At 30.8% G+C, this 19,861-nt stretch overlaps 7 protein-coding genes across 7 annotated transcripts; 3 read left to right on the top strand and 4 right to left on the bottom strand.

Annotated features, from left to right (window-relative positions):
- Positions 1 to 8: 8 nt before the first annotated feature.
- Positions 9 to 769, bottom strand: PPL_02576 (protein serine/threonine kinase; the record flags this gene model as incomplete). The annotated part of the gene is made up of 2 exons (XM_020573557.1): positions 9 to 363; positions 426 to 769. 2 exons carry the CDS (start codon positions 767 to 769, stop codon positions 9 to 11), a joined length of 699 nt encoding a protein of 232 aa, XP_020435629.1.
- A 230-nt stretch (positions 770 to 999) lies between these two features.
- PPL_02575 (RNA-binding region RNP-1 domain-containing protein) lies at positions 1,000 to 5,808 on the bottom strand (the record flags this gene model as incomplete). Its single annotated transcript, XM_020573556.1, has 8 exons — positions 1,000 to 1,038; positions 1,524 to 1,781; positions 1,851 to 2,005; positions 2,074 to 2,201; positions 2,291 to 3,476; positions 4,002 to 4,089; positions 4,140 to 4,984; positions 5,178 to 5,808. The coding sequence occupies 8 exons, from the start codon at positions 5,806 to 5,808 to the stop codon at positions 1,000 to 1,002; spliced, it is 3,330 nt and encodes a 1,109-aa protein (XP_020435628.1).
- Positions 5,809 to 8,146: 2,338 nt separating this feature from the next.
- PPL_02574 (RabGAP/TBC domain-containing protein) lies at positions 8,147 to 11,292 on the top strand (the record flags this gene model as incomplete). Its single annotated transcript, XM_020573555.1, has 9 exons — positions 8,147 to 8,410; positions 8,538 to 8,690; positions 8,758 to 8,921; positions 9,065 to 9,419; positions 9,504 to 9,652; positions 9,711 to 9,853; positions 9,922 to 10,819; positions 10,915 to 11,064; positions 11,280 to 11,292. 9 exons carry the CDS (start codon positions 8,147 to 8,149, stop codon positions 11,290 to 11,292), a joined length of 2,289 nt encoding a protein of 762 aa, XP_020435627.1.
- Positions 11,293 to 11,467: 175 nt separating this feature from the next.
- Positions 11,468 to 12,855, bottom strand: PPL_02573 (phosphopantothenatecysteine ligase; the record flags this gene model as incomplete). The annotated part of the gene is made up of 5 exons (XM_020573554.1): positions 11,468 to 11,875; positions 11,958 to 12,119; positions 12,201 to 12,393; positions 12,506 to 12,594; positions 12,685 to 12,855. 5 exons carry the CDS (start codon positions 12,853 to 12,855, stop codon positions 11,468 to 11,470), a joined length of 1,023 nt encoding a protein of 340 aa, XP_020435626.1.
- Positions 12,856 to 13,321: 466 nt separating this feature from the next.
- On the top strand, positions 13,322 to 14,419 carry PPL_02572 (uncharacterized protein; the record flags this gene model as incomplete). Its single annotated transcript, XM_020573553.1, has 1 exon — positions 13,322 to 14,419. One exon carries the CDS (start codon positions 13,322 to 13,324, stop codon positions 14,417 to 14,419), a length of 1,098 nt encoding a protein of 365 aa, XP_020435625.1.
- A 107-nt stretch (positions 14,420 to 14,526) lies between these two features.
- Positions 14,527 to 15,447, top strand: PPL_02571 (kelch repeat-containing protein; the record flags this gene model as incomplete). The annotated part of the gene is made up of 2 exons (XM_020573552.1): positions 14,527 to 14,966; positions 15,135 to 15,447. The coding sequence occupies 2 exons, from the start codon at positions 14,527 to 14,529 to the stop codon at positions 15,445 to 15,447; spliced, it is 753 nt and encodes a 250-aa protein (XP_020435624.1).
- A 172-nt stretch (positions 15,448 to 15,619) lies between these two features.
- On the bottom strand, positions 15,620 to 18,628 carry PPL_02570 (uncharacterized protein; the record flags this gene model as incomplete). Its single annotated transcript, XM_020573551.1, has 6 exons — positions 15,620 to 15,827; positions 15,872 to 15,914; positions 16,023 to 16,044; positions 17,066 to 18,009; positions 18,057 to 18,216; positions 18,302 to 18,628. 6 exons carry the CDS (start codon positions 18,626 to 18,628, stop codon positions 15,620 to 15,622), a joined length of 1,704 nt encoding a protein of 567 aa, XP_020435623.1.
- Positions 18,629 to 19,861: the final 1,233 nt, after the last annotated feature.

The following is a 19,861-nucleotide window of genomic DNA, read 5'->3' as shown; positions in this document are numbered from 1 at the left end:
AATATTTTTTAGTAGAAACCTTTTGGGTAAGTACCAGTTTTAATTTTTACCTCGGTGGCTATTCCCAATTGTTCACAGATTGGATTGCATTTGTGATTTTGGAAAAATGCAACTATTCCAAGATGAGATAGATTACCTTGTCCAAACTCCTCTGGATTATGGTAATGTATTTGAATATCGGTATAATAATGTCCTACTCCTTGGATGTCAGCGATTAATATTTGTCCCTTGGATGCAATGAATGAAAAGTGACTGAATGCATTGGGTGTGTTTCTATTATCATCTACCCATCCTTTGTTATTATTATACTTTACATAATCCCCTTCTAAAAACTCTTCAACCACAGCCATCCTAAATCTTAGACTGTTATAATTAATAAATATTAAAAAAACTTTTATTCATAATTTAAAATTATTTTTACTTACTCTTCAAGAATTAAAAGAGATGGGATATTGATTTTAACTTTTTTAGGTACACCTCTACTATTGAAACAGTTAGCCATTTTTTTTGCTATTTCAAAAATAATTATTGAGCAATCTTCCACCATAGCTTCACTTGTCATTCGATATTTTAATGGAACTTTTACAACATATTTTTTTGGATCATCTTTAATCTTGAGATGAAAAGCAGAATTCATAGCTCCTTTACCAATGAAATTTCCTAAAGTTACTGTTACAGATTTATTTCCCTCAGGGGTTATTAATTTAGCTTTGGAATTTCTAATATCCAATAATCGAAACTCTGACAAAATAAATGAATGAACCTCCATTGAAATATTTCGGTTTTTTTTTACTGACTAATTGCTAAAGAGATCGAAATAAATTTTAATTCTAATAAAGATAAATAAAAATATAATAAAAATAGATGAATCAATAATCTGTTATCCCCAGATTATATAAACAAAAAATTGGATTTTTAGTCTGTGTATTTTCATTAAAAATTCAAGTTTTTAGCCTGGACAAAGTTATTTATCAGAAACAATTGTTTAAAATTAAATGTCTATTTTTCTAAACATTCTTTGGAATCCATACCATTATTCTTTTTAAAAATTAAGAGAAATTTAATAATAATATTAGTTTAGACAATAGTTTTTTTTTATTTCAGTGCAAAATTGTTTTGTGTAAACAATAACAGGTGTTGTTTGGTTGGTAAACTTGGTTTTAGTTTTCTAATTTCTATTTTTTTATGTTATGCAAATTTGGTTGTGTGTTGTGTTGATGTTACTATTATTTTTTTTTTTTTTTTTTGGTTTTTGGTTTTTTTTTTGCTATTGTTGAAATGTTGTTTGATTGGCATCTGATATCATTTTTTTACTAACTACTTCACATCCTTCTCTCTCTATTTATATATCTAATATCTATTTTGATTGGTTGTATCTGTGATGTGTTGGCTCCAATCATGATTGGTCGGTGTGAGGTGAGTGAGTGAGGTGAGTGAGTAAATGTGAGTTGTCATAGTCGGGTTGGGTCAGGTCAGGTTGGTATCGATCTGGGATGATCACGCTTAAGAAATCAATTATAAACACCTTTGTTGAAAAGAGAGATATCGTAGTACTCTGCCTTTACAATGTAGCCACTAAAGTATCTTCCATTCTGCTTGTTGAAGCAGGTGGCACATGCGGCAGGCTCTTTAAACAGTATGAAGGCCTTCACCGAAGCATCGTGAGTAAGCACAAATTTCTCAACTTGTCCAAAGCTCATACATTCAGCTTTAATCTCCTCTTCAAAAAAATCATCAATCTCTTTGGGTGAACCTAGATTTCTAAGTACCAAACAACGATTCTAATGAATTAAGAAACAATCATATGATTAGTTAAAATATTAGCTAACAAATTATATTAATAAACATACACTGGTACGAGATATATCTTGTCGAAGTAATTTCTGGGTGAGCAATATTCTTTGCTCGGTACTTAGAGTTACATCATCTTCTATTGAATCAGTTCCTACCGATGATGATAAAGTTGGAACCATTGGTGTACTTAAAGGAGTAGTTTGTTTTGATTCTAAATAATATTATATTAATAAATTTATAAGAGATTTGCTTCAATTTAAATATCAAACTTAAACTTACCATTACTACTGCTAATTGATGCATTTTTAATTGGTCTGCCAACTTTTAGTTGTCGACCTCCAATGTCATATCCATTTAAAGTTGCTATTGCATCCTCTGCTGATTTTGAATTATCATAGTCAATAAATCTAAATAAAACAACATAGTTATATTAATAATCATTACTCAACCAATCAAACAATCAATTAATTATATTAATAATTAAAAAACAACTTACCCAAAACCTTTATGTCTTCCTGATTCTAAATTTGGCATTAATGAACAAGAAACAACATTACCAATGGAACTAAAGATCACTTTGATTTGATCTTCGTTTACGTTCCATGGGATCGATCCTACATAGATACGATTTTCCGATGCCATTGGATCTTGTTTCGGTAGTATCGATGTTGGTTGTTGTAGTTGCTGCGAGGTAACTGCTGGAATAGTGATCAGTGGGACATTCGAGTTGGATGAGGATAGCGTCGTTGATGATATGCTTGTGAATGGGGTTGGTGTTTGTGAGGGTGAGGGTGATGGTGTCGTCAGAAGTGCTGTTGTTGTAGCTGGTAGGGGTGTTGGTTGATTGTTGACGGCCATACCACCGGTGGTACTGGCGTTAATTGCTATTGTGTTAGCGTTGGCAGTGGGTGCGACGCCGCCGACTCCAACTCCGACTCCAGCGCTTCCGGCCACAGGGATATAGGGTCTGCCAACTTTGATCTGTCTACCGGCTAGCGATTGGTGATTCATGTGTGAGATGGCATTGTTGGCAGCCTCGGGGTAGGAGTACTCGATGAAGCAGTAACCCTTTGATTTTCCTGTGGCAGGGTCCTTGGAGAGCGACAGTGATTTGATGGGACCAAACGGCGAGAATATGGAGGTGAGGTCGGTCTCGGTCAAGTTGAAATGTATATTACCAATATAGATTCTAGACTGAGCTTGTTCTGGAGTTTGTTGTTGTTTCGGGTGTGTTGTTGGCGTTGTTGACGGTAGAATAGTGGATGGTGGTTGAACGAGATGCGACGTCGACGATGATAACGACGACGACGTTGATGGCTGTGTTGAAACTAAAGATTGTGGGTTGTTGTTTGACGGTGATGATTGTTGTTGTGGTGGTGGAATACCTCCTGATAGATTCAGAAGTTGAGTTGTTGTACTGGCTGTTGCTGTTGGAATATGGTGATGATGATGATGATGATGGTTATTGAGCAACGATGATCCAGATTGATTTAGTTGATGTTGTTGTTGTTGTTGTTGTTGAATTAAATTATTCACAGGTGAATTGGATGTTGTTGAGGTAGGTGACTTAGTTGTGTATTGCAAAGTGGAAAGTGGAATTAATCCTGCACCCAAATTTGGATTGAGTGCTGCCTGTTGTAGTTGTTGTATTTGTTGAGGTGTAAGTGATTCGATCGATTGTTCTAAAAAAAAAAGTAAAAATGTATTAGAGTTAGTACATCAAAATCAATCAAATTCACCTATAATTCAGAAAAGAAAGAAAGAAAAAAAAAAAAGGTAGCTAAAAAAAAAAGTAAATAAAAGTAATTTTCTAAATTCTAAACTGTTTTAAAGTATAGTAATAAAAAGAAAAAACTTATCAAAAAATATTTATCAGTCATGATAAAAGTAGATAGATTGGAGTTTTTTTAAAATTAAAAAGTTAAGAGAAAAAGTTAATAGATAATAGTAGTAAATATTCATATAGAATTGGAAATGATATTGAAAGTGAAAGTAAAGTAATATTTGGAATGAAATTGAAAATGGAAAAGTAGTAAAGTTGAAAAGTGGAAATAAAAATATGAAAATAAAATGTGGATAAATTTTCACAAAAACAAATAATAATACTATAGTCACACTTGAAAATGTAGAAGATTGTCGATAGTTGATATAATGTTTGTTTTGTTGGCGTTGATTTGTTGGTGATGATCTAAATATAGTTAACTTACTGTCTGGCAAATTATCCCAACCAGATGTCTTCTTTTTCAGCGCTGATTGACCGAGTTCGTTATCTGATTTTTCTTGACTTCTGTTTCTCTTTCTGTCGTTATTGTTGTTGTTACTGCTGCTGCTGCTGTTGCTGTTACTACTGCTACTGTGGTTGTTATTGTTGCTGCTGTTGTAGTCTTTTTTATCACGTGATGAAGATGAATAGCTGTTGTTGCTGCTCCTGCTTCTCGATCGACTGGTAGACGAGTATCGCTTTGACGAACGATAGTAACGATCGTTGTCTCGGCTATCGCCTGACTTTCGGCTGCTGTTGCTGCTGTATCGGTCGGATCGGTCCTTATATCTCGATGAGCTGCTATTGTTGCTGCTGTTACTGCTCTTTCTATCACGACTGCTATTGCTATCGCGATGATCTTTATCACGCTTGCTTCGCTTGCTTCCGTTACGCTCGCTTCGTCTCGATGACGACGACTTGTTGTTGTTGTCGCTGCGACTGCTATAGCGAGATGATTCCTTGCGACGACGTGACGATTTGCTGCTAGATTCTTTACTTCTGGAACGCGAACGAGAGTGCTTTCGTTTGGAGCTGCTGTTGCTGTTGCTTCGCGAGTGCGAGCGACTGGACGACGACGACGATGAAGATCCCGATCGGTCGCGACTCTTGCTTCTTCCGCGACTTCTGCTGTTGTTGCTGTGACTTCTGCTGCGACTGCTACTTCTACTTCTGCTGCTGCTACTACTGTTGTTTCTGGTTCTGCTTCTCGACTTTCGGCTGTTGGATCGACTTCGACTACGACTTCGACTGTGACTTCTCGAGTTGCCGTGAGAGCGACTGGCGCGACTACTGTGACTTCTGCTGCGACTTCTACTTCTACTTCTGCTGCTACTGCTGCTGGAGCTGTTGGATCGGCTCGATCTACTCTTACTCGATCGACGACTACTTCGACTACGACTGCGACTCTTGCTGTGGTGACCGCTGCTGCTGTGGTGGTGATGATGATGATGTCCATGTCCATGATGTCCGTGGCTGTGATGTCCGTGATGGTGACTGCTACTATGATGATGGTGATGATGTGACGACGATGAATGATGGCTCGGTGAAGATCTACTACTGTGTGATGTCGTTGTTGTTTCTCCACCACTTCTACTGCGCGATCGTGTATTCTTGCTCTTACTTCTACTTCTTGATCTACTCTTACTCTTACTTCTTCCTCTGCTATGACTTCTGTCGCTACCATCACTTCCGTGTCTGCTACTTCCGCTTGTGTCGGACTTACTTCTACTTCTACTTCTTCCTCTACTATGACTTCTACTTCTATTTGATGATGATGATGATGATGACTTTTTCTTTGATGATGATGAAGATGACGATGATTTACTATTCTTTCCAGAAGAAGAGGATGTTGTTGTTGTAGAAGTCATCATAGTATCGCTACTACCATTACTTTTTGATGATCTCGATGATCTTTTATTTGATGATGATGATGATGTACTATTTCCACTATTATCTTTATTATCTTTATCCTTATTATTACTATTATCTTTTTCTTTGTTATTTGTAGTGGTATTATTGTTGCTATTTGATGATGATGTAGTAATAGTACCGTTACTACTTGTTGATAGTGAAATAGAGTTACTATCAGGTGATGTTTGTAAAATCTCTATACCATTAGCTTCGTTTCTTTTCTTTCTGTTACTGCTACTGCTGTTGTTGCTACCATTGTTATTATTATTATTAATATTACTACCACTATTTGATAATTTATTAGTTGTAGTTGTATTCTTTGGACTATTACTTCTACTCATTCCTTGAATTCGGTTTGTTTTATTCTCTTTTCTTAATATTTAATATTTCTATTTTTATTTTTAATAATATAATTATTTAAAAATAAAAATAAAAATAAAAAATATATTTATAAAACAATTTGGTTGTTTATCAATAAAAGAATATTATATAAAATGAAAATAAAATTATGAGAATATATATAATATTGATAATTATATATATATCTTTTTTTTTTGTTTTGTTTTGTTTTTTTAATTAATTAATAAACGATTGTTTTAAATGACTGATTATTGATTGATTGATTGAAAGAAAAAGAGAGAGAAAGAGAGAGATAAACAAAAACAAAGAAAAACAAAAAATAAAAAGGTGTGTGAAGTTGGAAAATAGAGAGAGTGTGAAATAAGGTGAATTGTTTTGTTTTGCGGTTGTTGTTGTTGTAATTGTGATTTGTGTTTTGTTTGAATTGTTTGGATTGTTGTTTTGTTTGTGCTGTAATTTGAATTGGAACGAAAAGTAAGCAACTCTATATATATAAAATATATAATGTTGCAAAAAATATACTTTTTAAACTATTAATATTATTATATATATTGTTTATTAATAATTAATAGTTGGGTTTATATATCTTCCTCTTCTTCTTCTTCTACGATTATGATTGATGTTGATGATGCTATTGTTGCTTCCTTTCTTTATTGTCGTTGCTGTCGTTGTTATTTTGAAAATAACTAACAACAACTCAACCAAATCTAAACTTTTGAAAGTTCTAAGCGAAAATCTTTGAAAAAAGGGAACTCTCTTTAAAGTTACTATTAAAGAGAAATAATAATTATATAATTATATATAAATAATTTTATATAAATAAAAATAATAACTGACTGATGGTGCTGACGGATATGATGGATTGATTGTGTGCTGAACAAAATTTTAAAAATAAAAAATGTGTGTGGAGTAAGTGGAAAATAAAAAAATATGAAAATCTTTTTTTTGTAAATTTTTTTTTGTTTTTTTTTTATAATTATAATAATATTTGTTAAAATTTGATTTGATAAGGATCTAAAAGTTACTATTTTATTTTATTTGATTTGAATTTTATTATAGATATAAAAATCTTGTCAAAAAGATTAAAATGAAAATAAAATATTGATAACCAAAAAAAAACAATTTTAAAAAAACAAAAATTTCCAAACTTTTATTAATTAACTAACTATTAACAATTGACTTGGTTGATTGTTTTTTTTTTTTATATATTTATATTTTAACAGAACAGATTTGTATTTATAAATATATAAATAACAATTTTTTTATTTATTTTTTTAGTGTTTTGTTTTGACTCAAAAAAAATATTAATCATAACATATTAAAAATAACTGATGAACGAAAAAACCAAAAAAATTTAGCGACTGGTGGTAAACAAAAAAATAGTTTCAGCCTCAAAGAAAAATGCTTAATTAAAAATTAATTTAAAAGCTCGAGGTCTCACGATAACACCGGGTACACTCGTGTAAAAAAACTGGTGTTGATCAGAATTTTAACTAAAAACACACCACAAAACATGTTTTTTTAAAAAAGCTAAAAAAAAACAAAAATATAATCAAACTTTTAGATTTTTTTTTTTACTTTAAAATCTCAACTTTTTTCATAATGATACTTTACTGAACTTCATATAAATAACTTTGGTGGACTGAATCTTTGCAAAATTCAAAAGAAAAGTTAAAATGTAATGATCATTTTTGATTTAAACACAAACTTGATATTTATTTACAAATATCATAAATTAAATTATTTTCTAATGCAAAACTTTACTCAAAAGCAATTAATCAAGTTTGTTTAGTTTCAAAAAATGAAATATCTTTTTTATTTGATTGATTTCTTAAGAGGGTGCCTAGGTGTTTATTACCACCAGAAAAGGGGAAAAAAAATAATATAAAAAAAAATTAAAAAAAGAAAATTCGTTTGCAACAAAATTTTCAAAATTAACTTTTTTTTTTTTCTATTTGGTATACGCTTCTCTTCTCAACTTTGCACTTTATTTATATATACACAACAAATATCATTAGTTCTAAAACTTTATTCATATTGTAATCAAATTTATCGATACTTTTCTGAATAACTTTATTTTTTTTTTGTAAAATTCATTTTTGTTTGTTTTTTTTTTTTTTTTTTTGAAAAAGTGGTAAAATTAGTTTAAGTTTGGTTTGAAAATTTTAAGTGGAGTAATATAGAGTAATATAATATTATAATAGTGGAATAGAGTAGAGTTGAGTTAGAATAGAGTAGAGTATTAGTAGTAGTATTTAGTAGAAAAATAGAATTAGAATAGATATATTTAATAACTGTTAGAATATATATTATATATACATGGATACAAATAATTCACAGTTTACAATGTCGGTGGATAATGCCACTACATCGAGTGAGAATGAATCTACCGTTGTAGTCGGAGTTATCGAAGCAGAGGTACACGAACCCAAGAGTGTATTGAATGTTCCCGATGTAAATGTAGAGTTCAACAGTCTCTTCTTCTCGGTGGCACCACTCAACAAGACACCACTGGAGATACTGAAACATAATGCATACACCGGCGCACTTGCAACTTCAACACTTCGTGGTTTAGCATGGAGAGTATGTTTTTTATCATCATCGTCATCATCACAAACCAACAAACCAACAAACATCATTACCTCATTTCAATTCATTTCAATTATACCAAAACATATTAACTAACATAACATATTCAACAACTTTTTAGATATTCTTAGGATGTTTAAATGTAGATGCAATTGAAAGATGGCAACAAGAGATAACTTTACAACGTTCACATTACACAAAGCTATTAGAAGAGCACTATGTAGATCCAAGAAAAGAGACTGCTGTATTCGATCCATTATCAAATGATGAAAATGTATGTTAAGTTATGTTATGTTTTTGTTTATAGCTAACTAATTATATATTGTTTACATATTCTATAGTCACCATGGAACAAATTCTTTAGAAATAGAGAGTTACAAAAGACAATTACATTAGACATTGAGAGAACTTATCCTGATAATGAATTCTTTCAAAATCAAACAACAAAAGAGGTATGTTTTGTTTGTTTTTCTTGTTATTCTGTTTGCTTTGCTTGCACTGAATTGTAACTAATTGGTTGTACTATACTCCTACACTTGTATAGATTATGTTGAGAATACTATTTATATATTCAAAGACGAATAGTCAGATATCATATAGACAGGGTATGCATGAGTTGCTGGCACCGATGCTCTATTTGTTTTTTAGTGAGGTCGATAGGTTTAAGAAGAGTGACGACGCAGAGAAGAATCCAACGTTGATCGATACAATCTATGATAGGAACTTCTTGGAGCACGATCTATTCACCGTTTTCGAAGCTCTGATGAAGCGTGCATCCAATTGGTTTGGTGTGACGCCAAATCCAAATGTATCATCACCTACAGCAACAGCCACAACCAATAATAGCAGCAATAATAATAGTACATCAACAACACCAAATACATCATTTACAAACTTATCAAATTCATTACAATCATCATCGTCAACATCAACATCAACTTCTTCAAATCCAAATTCACAAACATTATCATCTTTAACAACATCATTTAATATTTTAAACACAGTAAGTTAACATATATATATCATATGATTGATTTAGTTCCGATATTCATTAATAACATTCTAATAATAATAATAATATTGATAGAATGAAGAACAAAAGAAAGAAACAACACCTGTAGTTATAAATGAAGCAGTTCAGAAATGTAAAAATATCAACAAATTACTTAGACAAAAGGATCCAGAGTTACATGCACATCTCGAATCTCTTGGTATCGAACCACAAATCTATTTATTGTATGTATTTAAATACAATATAAATCTGATTAATATTAATAATATTATTATAATATAGACGTTGGATTAGATTGTTATTTGGAAGAGAATTTCATTTGGAAGATGTATTGAAAATGTGGGATTCATTATTTGCATATGGTGAAGATTTAGTTTTAATAGATTTCGTATCAATTTCAATGTTGGTTTATATTAGAGAACAATGTATGTTTATGTATTATCTATTTAGTTTTAATTGTGTATATATTAATGTTTGATATTTGATATTATAGTATTACAAAAAGATAATAGTGGTGTATTGAAAAGATTGTTTAAATATCCACCGGTTGAAGATATTTATTTGTTGATCAACCAGGCCTTTAGAATTAAAGATAGTCACGGTCCATTCAATATGAATAATAATTATAACTATCAAAAGGCATCGAGTAAGCAGCAGCAGCAACATCAACAGAAGAATGTGGCTGGTAATGGAACAAGTGCATTGCCAACTAGCCATCAATTTAAATCACCGGAGCAACACGGAAAGAACAGTCCATCGAATATATTTACACCGTTTTCAGCGTTGTTGCATGATCCTCTTGGTACTATTGCCAGTACCACTTCAAAGGTAGCAACGAGCATCACCAGTACTTCACCTAAAGGAACTTCCAATAATTATTCATATTCATCGTCAACCTCTGCCTATTCATCGACTGCAACTACACCAAATATCGTTGGTGTCAGTCAGAGTCAGAGTGCGCCAACTACACCGATGTCTGCACCGGTCACCACCACCACCACCACCACCACCGCTCCACCACCAAAGGTTATCAGTTCGAGTGCCACCACTTCGATCTATGGAGAATCGCTCTTTGCCAAACCAGCTACAACCGTATCAACTAATTCCTCCGATCTCAAGAGTCGTTTGGTTAATATCAGTTCGAGCGACCTGTTCGAGTCGGCCAAGAAAGACATGGAGCCACTCGGTTTCTTGACGACCTCTGTCAGTCTGTCAGCGGCACGCTCCAACTATGAGAGCAAACGATCGAGTGTTGCCGTCACCAAAGTATCTACCATAACACCAAAGGCAGCGATCAATCAAGAGATCAAAAGACTACGTAACATCCAGAAGTACATCGGTAATTCATTAGGTGATATCGTACCGACTTTACAAGCTGGATTTAGTGAAAAGTATGACATATATAACAATTCTATTCTATTTACATTTAATTTAAACGGTAGTTAATTAACTAATATCTATCTATTTATATTACAATATAAACTAGTCCATCATTGATTAATCATGATTCATTGATGTTGGCAGTTGCACAAGTAAAGCAAATCAAGGATATGTTACTTGGTGATCTTCCACTTCCAGAGAATATACCAGATTACGATGAATTCGATGCCGATACAGAAGATCCACTCAGTTCAAAGTAAAATACTAACAATTGTTATTAATAGTTCCAAGTTTTATCCTCATATTCCAAACCCCATTCCCATTCCCAATCCAAACTCCAACAACTTAACACAAACACAACTTAAAAAAAGAAAAAGCAAAAGTAAACAAACAATAAGTAAATGATAAAAAAAGTAAAACAAATAATAATAATAATAATAATAATATTAAAAGATAATAATATAATAATAGTGATACTATTTAAATCTCTTATGGAAGGAGGTTATCAAAAAAGAAAAAAAAAGAGAAAAGAAAATTAAATACAAAGTTTAAAGATCTTTATATCATCATTTTTAATAATAATAATTATTATTATTCATGTACTGTTAATTGTTGTTATTGTTGTTATTGTTGTTGTTGTTATTTATTTTCTATTGTTTTTAATTTTGTTGATGATGATTATGATTATGATTAGTAGTTGTATGAGGTGGATGATCACAATAGATTCTATGAAGATCTTTCAAACGTTCACCAATCATCGGTTCAATATCTACATGATCTTTTATCTGCTGTTCTGTCTTTCTGATGTACATTGCCGGTTTAGAGGGTGTGTGGAATACCACCCAGTTCTTATAGTCCGACAGTAGATTACCAATGACCAATTGATGATGATAGGAGTTCAACGATGTCTGACACTTGGCATCCAGTATATTAATATCGGTTTCCAACTTGAATGACACTGTATATGCATCGGGTGCCCACTCAGAGACAACCAACTTTAACAACTTTGGTACTGGATCTAAATTAATTGTTAATCCTTCATTCTTTGATTGAATCTTATGTTCTGACTAAAAGCAACAACAAATTGATCAATTAATATATACAATTTCTAGTTTATAATCATATCATATAATATATAATGATATTTACCATTTGATCTAATGGGATATAGAAGTCGGATACAGCAGCAGCAGCAAATATAATCATATTTCTTTTTAGTGTCGATAGTTCAATTGTAGATGCTCTTAGATAATAAAGATATTCACCAACTGTTTCGAAATGAACTCTTAAAAGTCTACCAGAGTCTATATACTATTATTAAAGAAGAATGATGTTAGATTAGATTAGAGTTAAAAGATAGATTTAATAGATAGAGTCAATTAGATTACTTACAGATTTCCATTTCATAAATAGATTAGATACTTGTTCTTTATAGGTATCGCTTACGTAGGCTAGATGTTGCTCAGGATTATACGATAGGAATGTAAAAAAGTTGGTGTCATGTAACATCAGATGTCTAATGAATGGTTGCAATGAATTCTTTCTATAGAGGAACAATACATGATATCCATGTTCTAAAAAGTATCTAAAAGGGAGAGATAAATAAACAGTAAACAATAAAGATTGTAAATATAAAATTGTTTGAACAATACCAAAGATGAATTTCTAAAAATAAAAATAATAATAGTGATAATTACTCAGCAGTTGCAGCACCTCTACCTCCACCACTAAAGTTATCCAAGTATCTAACCATGTTTTTCTCTATTGGTACGATTGTACCTCCAGACTATTATATAAATATATATAAATATAGAAATTAACAAAAACATACATGTACAAACATTTTTGTTTTGTTTTTCAATATAAACTAACATACAGTGATAAGTATTGTTTTTGAATGTGAAAGTTGACATTGTCTTGCGAATTCTTTTATACTTTTAAAGTTGGTTGCATAGTCATGTGGAAATGGCACGGATCTATAGAATTTAGCTACATTCTCTGGTAGATCTTCTAAAGAATATCTTTTATCATTGATATGATTTTCCATTTTATATTTATAGATAAAATTTATATTAAAAATATTATTTAATTGTAAAACTTTTGGTTTTTTTTTTAATTAAATCAATTCAAACTCCAACAACACTTATTTATATCTGCTGGTGTTCAAAACAATTGTATGACGCATAAAAATGTGTCATCAATATTTCGGACATGGGGTTTTTATCAACACACTTCCCATTTTTTAATTTTTTGAAGATCATTTTTTACAAATTAGGAAATAAATTAATCAATAGTTTTGAATTTGAAATAGATTAATTTTAATATTAAAGTTAATTAATTTTAAAAGAATATTTAAGGTTTTTTATTTTTTAAAAGAAAAATCAATTTTTTAAAAAAAAAGTAGATGTGTCGTTCAATGACATGGGCACAACAACTGATTTAGAATTTTTTTTAGAGAATGGGTCATTTTTTTTTTTTTTGAAAAAACAATTACATTTTATTTATTTCTTAATATGTATGAAAGAGTAAAACAAGAACAACAACTATGTTTGGAACATAAGAAACAAACAGAGTTTATATGTTATGATTGTAACAAGTTACTGTGCTCCATATGTATTACAAATCATCGAACACATCAATTTGAACATGTTTTCAATATAAAACAATCACTTTTAAACAACAGAAATGATATTATCAACAATTTAAATAGTAATAATAGTAGTATTAGTAATCCATTGATAATTATTAATAATATAGTAGATCAACAACAAAAACAACAGAAACAGCGACAACAGAACAGTCAAAATGAGAGTTACTTATTTTCGAGAATCAATGAAATTTGGTCAACTGCTAAAATGAGATCGGAATCATATCAACGTTTGCAAAAGACAGATGAAGAGATCTCTGAGCACTTCCGACAACTACACGACTATCTCACTCAAGAGGAACAGAGAATAAAGATACCGATACTAGATGATAAAGATTCACTTAGAGATAAAGTACAATTTGATATCAATGAATTGAAATCATTAGTAAATATTATAAACATTTCAAATAGCAACAGTAACGATAGCACTGATAAAACAACAAAACAAAATCAAGAAGATGAAGAAAAACAATTATTCGATCGAACTGATATTCAATCGATTATCGAATCAATACAAAGATCGAAATCAATTCAACAGTTTATAAATGAAAATAATCAGAATTTATTTGGTAATTTTAATTTTAGTAACAATAATAGAAATAATGATAGTAGTAATGGTAATAGTCAAGATGATAAAGATGATTTTAAAATATTACAATTAATTCAGCAACATAATAAACTGTTTAAATCCAATAATATTTTGGTTAATAATGAATTTGGTATTGTTCCTAACAACCCAGTTCAAACTGCAACAGCAACACTACCACATTCACCTTTATTATCATCCTCTTCATCATCTTTATCATCTACGTCATCATCAGCTTTTTTCAGTGCACTTTCATTATCATCTGCTTCAATCAATTTCAATGGTGAAAAAACATTAAGTAAAACACCACAACTTCAACAACCACATCAAATTCAACAACAACAACAACAACAAATCAACTTTATAATTATAAATTAATTGTTAATCAACAATTGGTAAATCAAATAAAACAAAATATATCATTATCAATTAATTTGATAGATTCCAATAATAATTCAACGAGCAACAGACGATCTAGTTTGTCAATGTCTAGTTTGTCATTAAGTCAATCACAATCTTTATTTGTTGGTGGTAGTGGTGGCGGTAGTGGTAATGGTCATCACCAACATTCAATGTCATTCATTTTCAGTGTAGATTGTGATAATGAAGCGATGCTCTATAATCTTACAAACACTGAAGTCGAACTACTGGATATCCGATCGCACGGTGCTTGTACCTTTAACTCAATGGTGGTGGTTGGCGATAGTATCTACACTTTCGGTGGCGATGACTTTAGCAGTAGATACCAACGATTCTCGATAAAGTCGAAATCGATCGATATGGAAGGAGACATCGTTGGCATTGAAGGTGGCAAAGACATCAGCGTGTGTTTCGATGGCTACGAAAATATCTATCTGCTCAATGGGTACAAGCGATCGACGCTGGTGATCTCACGCTTCAATCTACACACCATGCAATTCATCAGGTATTTCGAGGTGCGCGACCCAACTCTCGCCAAAACTCAGGTGCTTTCGTTCTTCTATCGAGGACTGCTCTACACCGTCGGCTATAACACCAACAAGATAATCACATTCGATCCTGTCGGGTGTAGTGTCGCCGACTTCCTGGTGTCAAAGGAGCTGGCCAATTCCAGTGCTCACTGTCACGATGGCAATGGAAAAATCTACATACACTCGGATGACCGACGTTTCTTCTCCATCAATATCGACACCAAGGAGATCAAACAACTTAAACATTTGGATTTGCACTTTAAGAATTTCTGTTCGATGGTATACCATCAAGTTGATCCTTCACACAGTTTTATCTATCTTCTCGGTGGTAAGCACTATGGAAATCATCGATATTCCATCGAATCCGACAAATGGCAAAGTGTATTCAAAGATTCACATTCCGATCGACGCACATGCGGATCCCTTTTTTATTCCCTTAATACAACAACATTTTAATTTAATATAATTTAAAACTAACAATAAATTTATCATGATTTATCTTTTGATTTTTGTTAGAAAATCTAGATTTACCAAATCGTATTCTTTTTTAAAATATCAAAAGTCTCAAGTTGAAAAATATGATATACATCTTGTTCCAGGAAGTTTACCATTTGGAATCGAATCATTATCACTCTACTTCATTAATCCAAAGTATCATTGAAGGTGTCATTCCTTCCTCCACAAAAGATCTAAATCTTTTCAAATGTAAAATTATATACCCAAATGAAGATACTTTTGATTCGAAATCACCTCCAAATTCCATTGAATCACTAACATTGTTGGAGATTATTTTAACTATGATCCAACAATGCTTCCGGATTAAATTCGAACGATAACTATCAAATTAGAAGATATAATTAGATATGGAATAGATTCATACAGATCAACTATCACTTGCATCATACTTGGAACTATTAAATCAACTAGTAAATATAGATATAAATATCTATATCGTATCGATCATTAGAGTTTCATTCTTAAGAATACATCCAGTGTATCATTTATTAAATCTGAAAATATTGAAAAACTACAAGAAAATAAAGCAATAAGCAACTGATTTATTTTATAACATCTCCAATACATATATATAGATACCCAATTTATAATTTATAAATACTACTCATGTTTGGTTTAGGTAGAGAAAGAGTTTGTAGGAGTTCAAGGTTAAAGATAATTTAAAATCAAATATAATTTTAGTAAAGATTTTATTTATTGATGTATATTGTTAGTGGTTAAACAAATTGTAAGATTTGCTTGATTATTGGTAAATATTTAATTGTGGTAATATAATTGTTGGAATACAAATAATTTTTCTAAAATGAATCAGATGTATCTGATGATATTACAAAGTGCACTGAAAAGACTATAGGTAGTTTAGTATTCTTCAATGGTGTCTGGTTACTTTTGCGTATCTGGAATATTGATGTCCAATTTCACTTCGACCAGGCAAGCACGAATCCACAGCACAACAACAATCACAAGTGAAAATTTTTATAGGGGTTAATATGGGACCCACCCAATTTTAAACAACAATTATTTGTTTCAAAAAATAAATATACCTATATTGTTTTACGTTGTATTTAGATGTTTTGCTCATATTGTCAAGTAAAACAAAGTAAAAAAAGAGTAAGGAGATTGATCAAAAAAGTTTAGCCATTAAAACAAAAAGGATTGGTTTTGGTTAACTAATTGTAAGTAGTAATATCACAGATAACAATATATAGAGTGTAAATAAGAATGAAATGTCATTTATATGATGTAAAAATGATATTTAAATAGAGATTCAAAAGGGTGGCGTGGATTGAGCATGTACTAATAAAACACAGATATAAAGATAGAAATTGAGATAGTCACATATATAAAGTGAATATAATCATAGTCATGGACTAAGAAAAGGTGGTATTTATGGAGGTAGGATGATAACACATATATATAGGTCAAAGTGAATAAAGAGAAATGAGTGATTTAAATGAATCAAACATTCAAACATCAGATCATTCGGAGGTGTGCAAAAAAATAATATTCCACTAATTCAGAGTTATATAACTTTTATTTTAGAACGTAGTTTTTTTACAATATTATTAGAAGCTTTTGATTTGATCAATATGAAATCTGATGATGTTCTTGCTATAAAATAACTTGGATCAATTCGATAGAAATAAGCAGCTTTAACCTCTATCATCTTTATGGTTGTGATCGATGGTTTGAGTGATTCAATATTGTATTTCTTGAGAAGGTGTCTTCTACATTCTAATGTTTTGATGGAATCAGGAAGATTTGGGAGATCTACGTCCACTTCATCGGTGCCAAGAATTAGGTGTTCAACTGAGTTTGGTATCGATGCAATGTCAAATGGAGTGTGCTGGAGGGTGTTGTAATTAAAAAGTTGAAGTGTTTTGGTGGAGGATGGAATCACTCCTTCAATGAGAAACTTGGCATCTAGACAGGGAAATTTCAATGTTACGATTCCAAATGGCAGTGATCCAGGAACAAGAAGTTTACTATATTTAAATATTTCAAGCTCAATGATGTTTGGTGGTAACTGACCAGGAAGAATAGGTGATGTAGTATCAGAAAATCCAAGATAATCAAAGTGTGCATCTTTTGGTAACACCTCTGAGGACAGATCCAATGTATTTAGAAATAGATATTTGATCGAAGATGGTATTACTCCAGGCTTAAATTTGGTAGTTGACTTATGTAGTTCCAATCTTGTCAATGACTGTGGAAGATCACCTGCTTCCAAATAGCCAAACGGTATATTGCAATCCGAGGTAAGAGTTGTAAGTAATGGTAGATTTCTTAGAATCTTGAACCATTGAGAAGGACAGTTCTCTATTGTTGTCAATGTTCTTGGCAGTACACTGTCATTTGCCAATTCTATTACATTTCTATAGGTTACAATATGTAGGTGTTCAAGTTGTGGCGGTAGTGAACCAACAGACAATGATGATGAATAATCATCTAAAGATAGATACTTTAACGAAGAAGGAAGATCTCCACTCTTCCAAAGGGAAACTGATAATTAAATAATCTAAGCTCTTTCAAATTCGATGGTAAACTACCATGTGTAAAACGTTGAATTGTCGGTGGAAGAGCCAACTTTTTCACTGCTAATCTCTCAAGTTGATCTTTGAACTTTAAAATATCCATACTACCCTGAGATAACTTTAAATGTACTTGATCAATATCATTGTAGGTAACACTTCCCTCTAAAAATTCGATCTATATATTTACAAATTTAATCTATTAACAAGTCATTTCAATATATATATTTAAAAGTAGTAATAATTTAAACAAACAAATATACATACCGATTGTTATTATTATACGGTGATTTGTCGTACCTATCAAAGTGACTTTTTTTATTAAATATAAATAATGTTTTATATTTTAGATTATTATGTATTTTAATTGATTTAAATGACTTTAGTTGAACTTCTTTATAAAAGTTAAAATAATCAACATCAGCATCACTAGTAAAGAACAAATAAGATTCTCTTTCATGATACCATCTTTTACAAACAAATGAGAATCTAATATTATCTACATTATCAAGATATCTAGTAATATTATTCAATAATAAATGTGATAAATGAACTATTTTATAACTATTATTATTATTATCTATAGCCATTTTCGTGAAAAAAAAAACCAAATAAAATTTTTTACAATGATAGTGGTTGTGGCTGTTTTTGTTTTATTATTCTATTTATGGTTACAAGCAAGAGCCAGTTTTGTTTTGTATTTAGTTTTTCATTATTTATTTGTAATATCTATTTCATAAGATTACTGTATCAATTTTTGTAGTTGTTCAGTTGAGTTGATGATTCCACCTTGATTGAAATTGATTGATATTAAAACTGTTATTATTATTAATATTAATGTAAAATCTACACTTTGAAGAATTGGAAACAATAGTTTTATATCGTCTTGTCTTGGTCCCAATCAAGTGAGTAAGTTGATCATTCCACCTTGATTAAAATGTAAAACTATTGTTATTATGGTTATTTTTGTTATTTTTAGTGGTATAGGTCATAGGAATCGAATTAAAAGGTAGCTTTGTACAATATGAATTGGAGATTTTCAATAGTTTGAGAGATGCTGGTAATGATTTTGCTCTTATAAGATTGATAATTGGTATTTCCAAAATTGTAAGTATTGATAGTTTGTACTCTTCAATTGAATAAAACCAAGTTGAATGATTAAACTTTTTTCTTATCTTATCTGTATTACATTATTATTATGATTATCAAGATATTCTATTATCACACTCATCTAAAGATTACTATTAGTATGTTTTTTATTTTTTGAAGTTCAGTTAAGGTGAAACATTAATTAACTTTAATTAAAAATAAACGAATGTACACTTTTATTTTGATTATTTTCTAGTTTTAAGAATTAAATAAAGTATCTTTTTATACTTTTAACAAATAAATTGAAAGTTTTAAGTAAAAATTACTTTGTTTTAATTTTAAATATCAACTTGTTGTATTCATTGAATAAAATATTTAAATAATATATATATTTCATTATTTTTATAAATTAAATAAATCATGCATATGACACAACAACTTAAAGATTAGATAATTTTCCAATTACCAGCTATTCGTGGGAATTAGTTGGTATTTATTTCCAAAAGAAAGCTGAGCTCGAAGATGAAAAAGATCGAATGAGTTTCTCATATTACTTTATCCATGAATTCGCTCGAGTCATAAGGGAATTCGATGAACAACAGCAGCAACACAAACAACAACAACCACAACAAGATAATAATATAGTTAATTATAAGTCGCTGGAGGAAGTTATCCAAAGCTTTCCAATCACAAGTTTATCACTGGATTTAGTAACAGTTTACCACCAAAAGAAA

Source organism: Heterostelium album, assembly GCF_000004825.1.
Source record: "Heterostelium album PN500 unplaced genomic scaffold PPL_scaffold3, whole genome shotgun sequence".
Lineage (NCBI taxonomy): Eukaryota > Evosea > Eumycetozoa > Acytosteliales > Acytosteliaceae > Heterostelium > Heterostelium album.
Note: the sequence above shows the minus strand (reverse complement) of the source record. Positions and strands in the feature narration are given on the sequence as shown.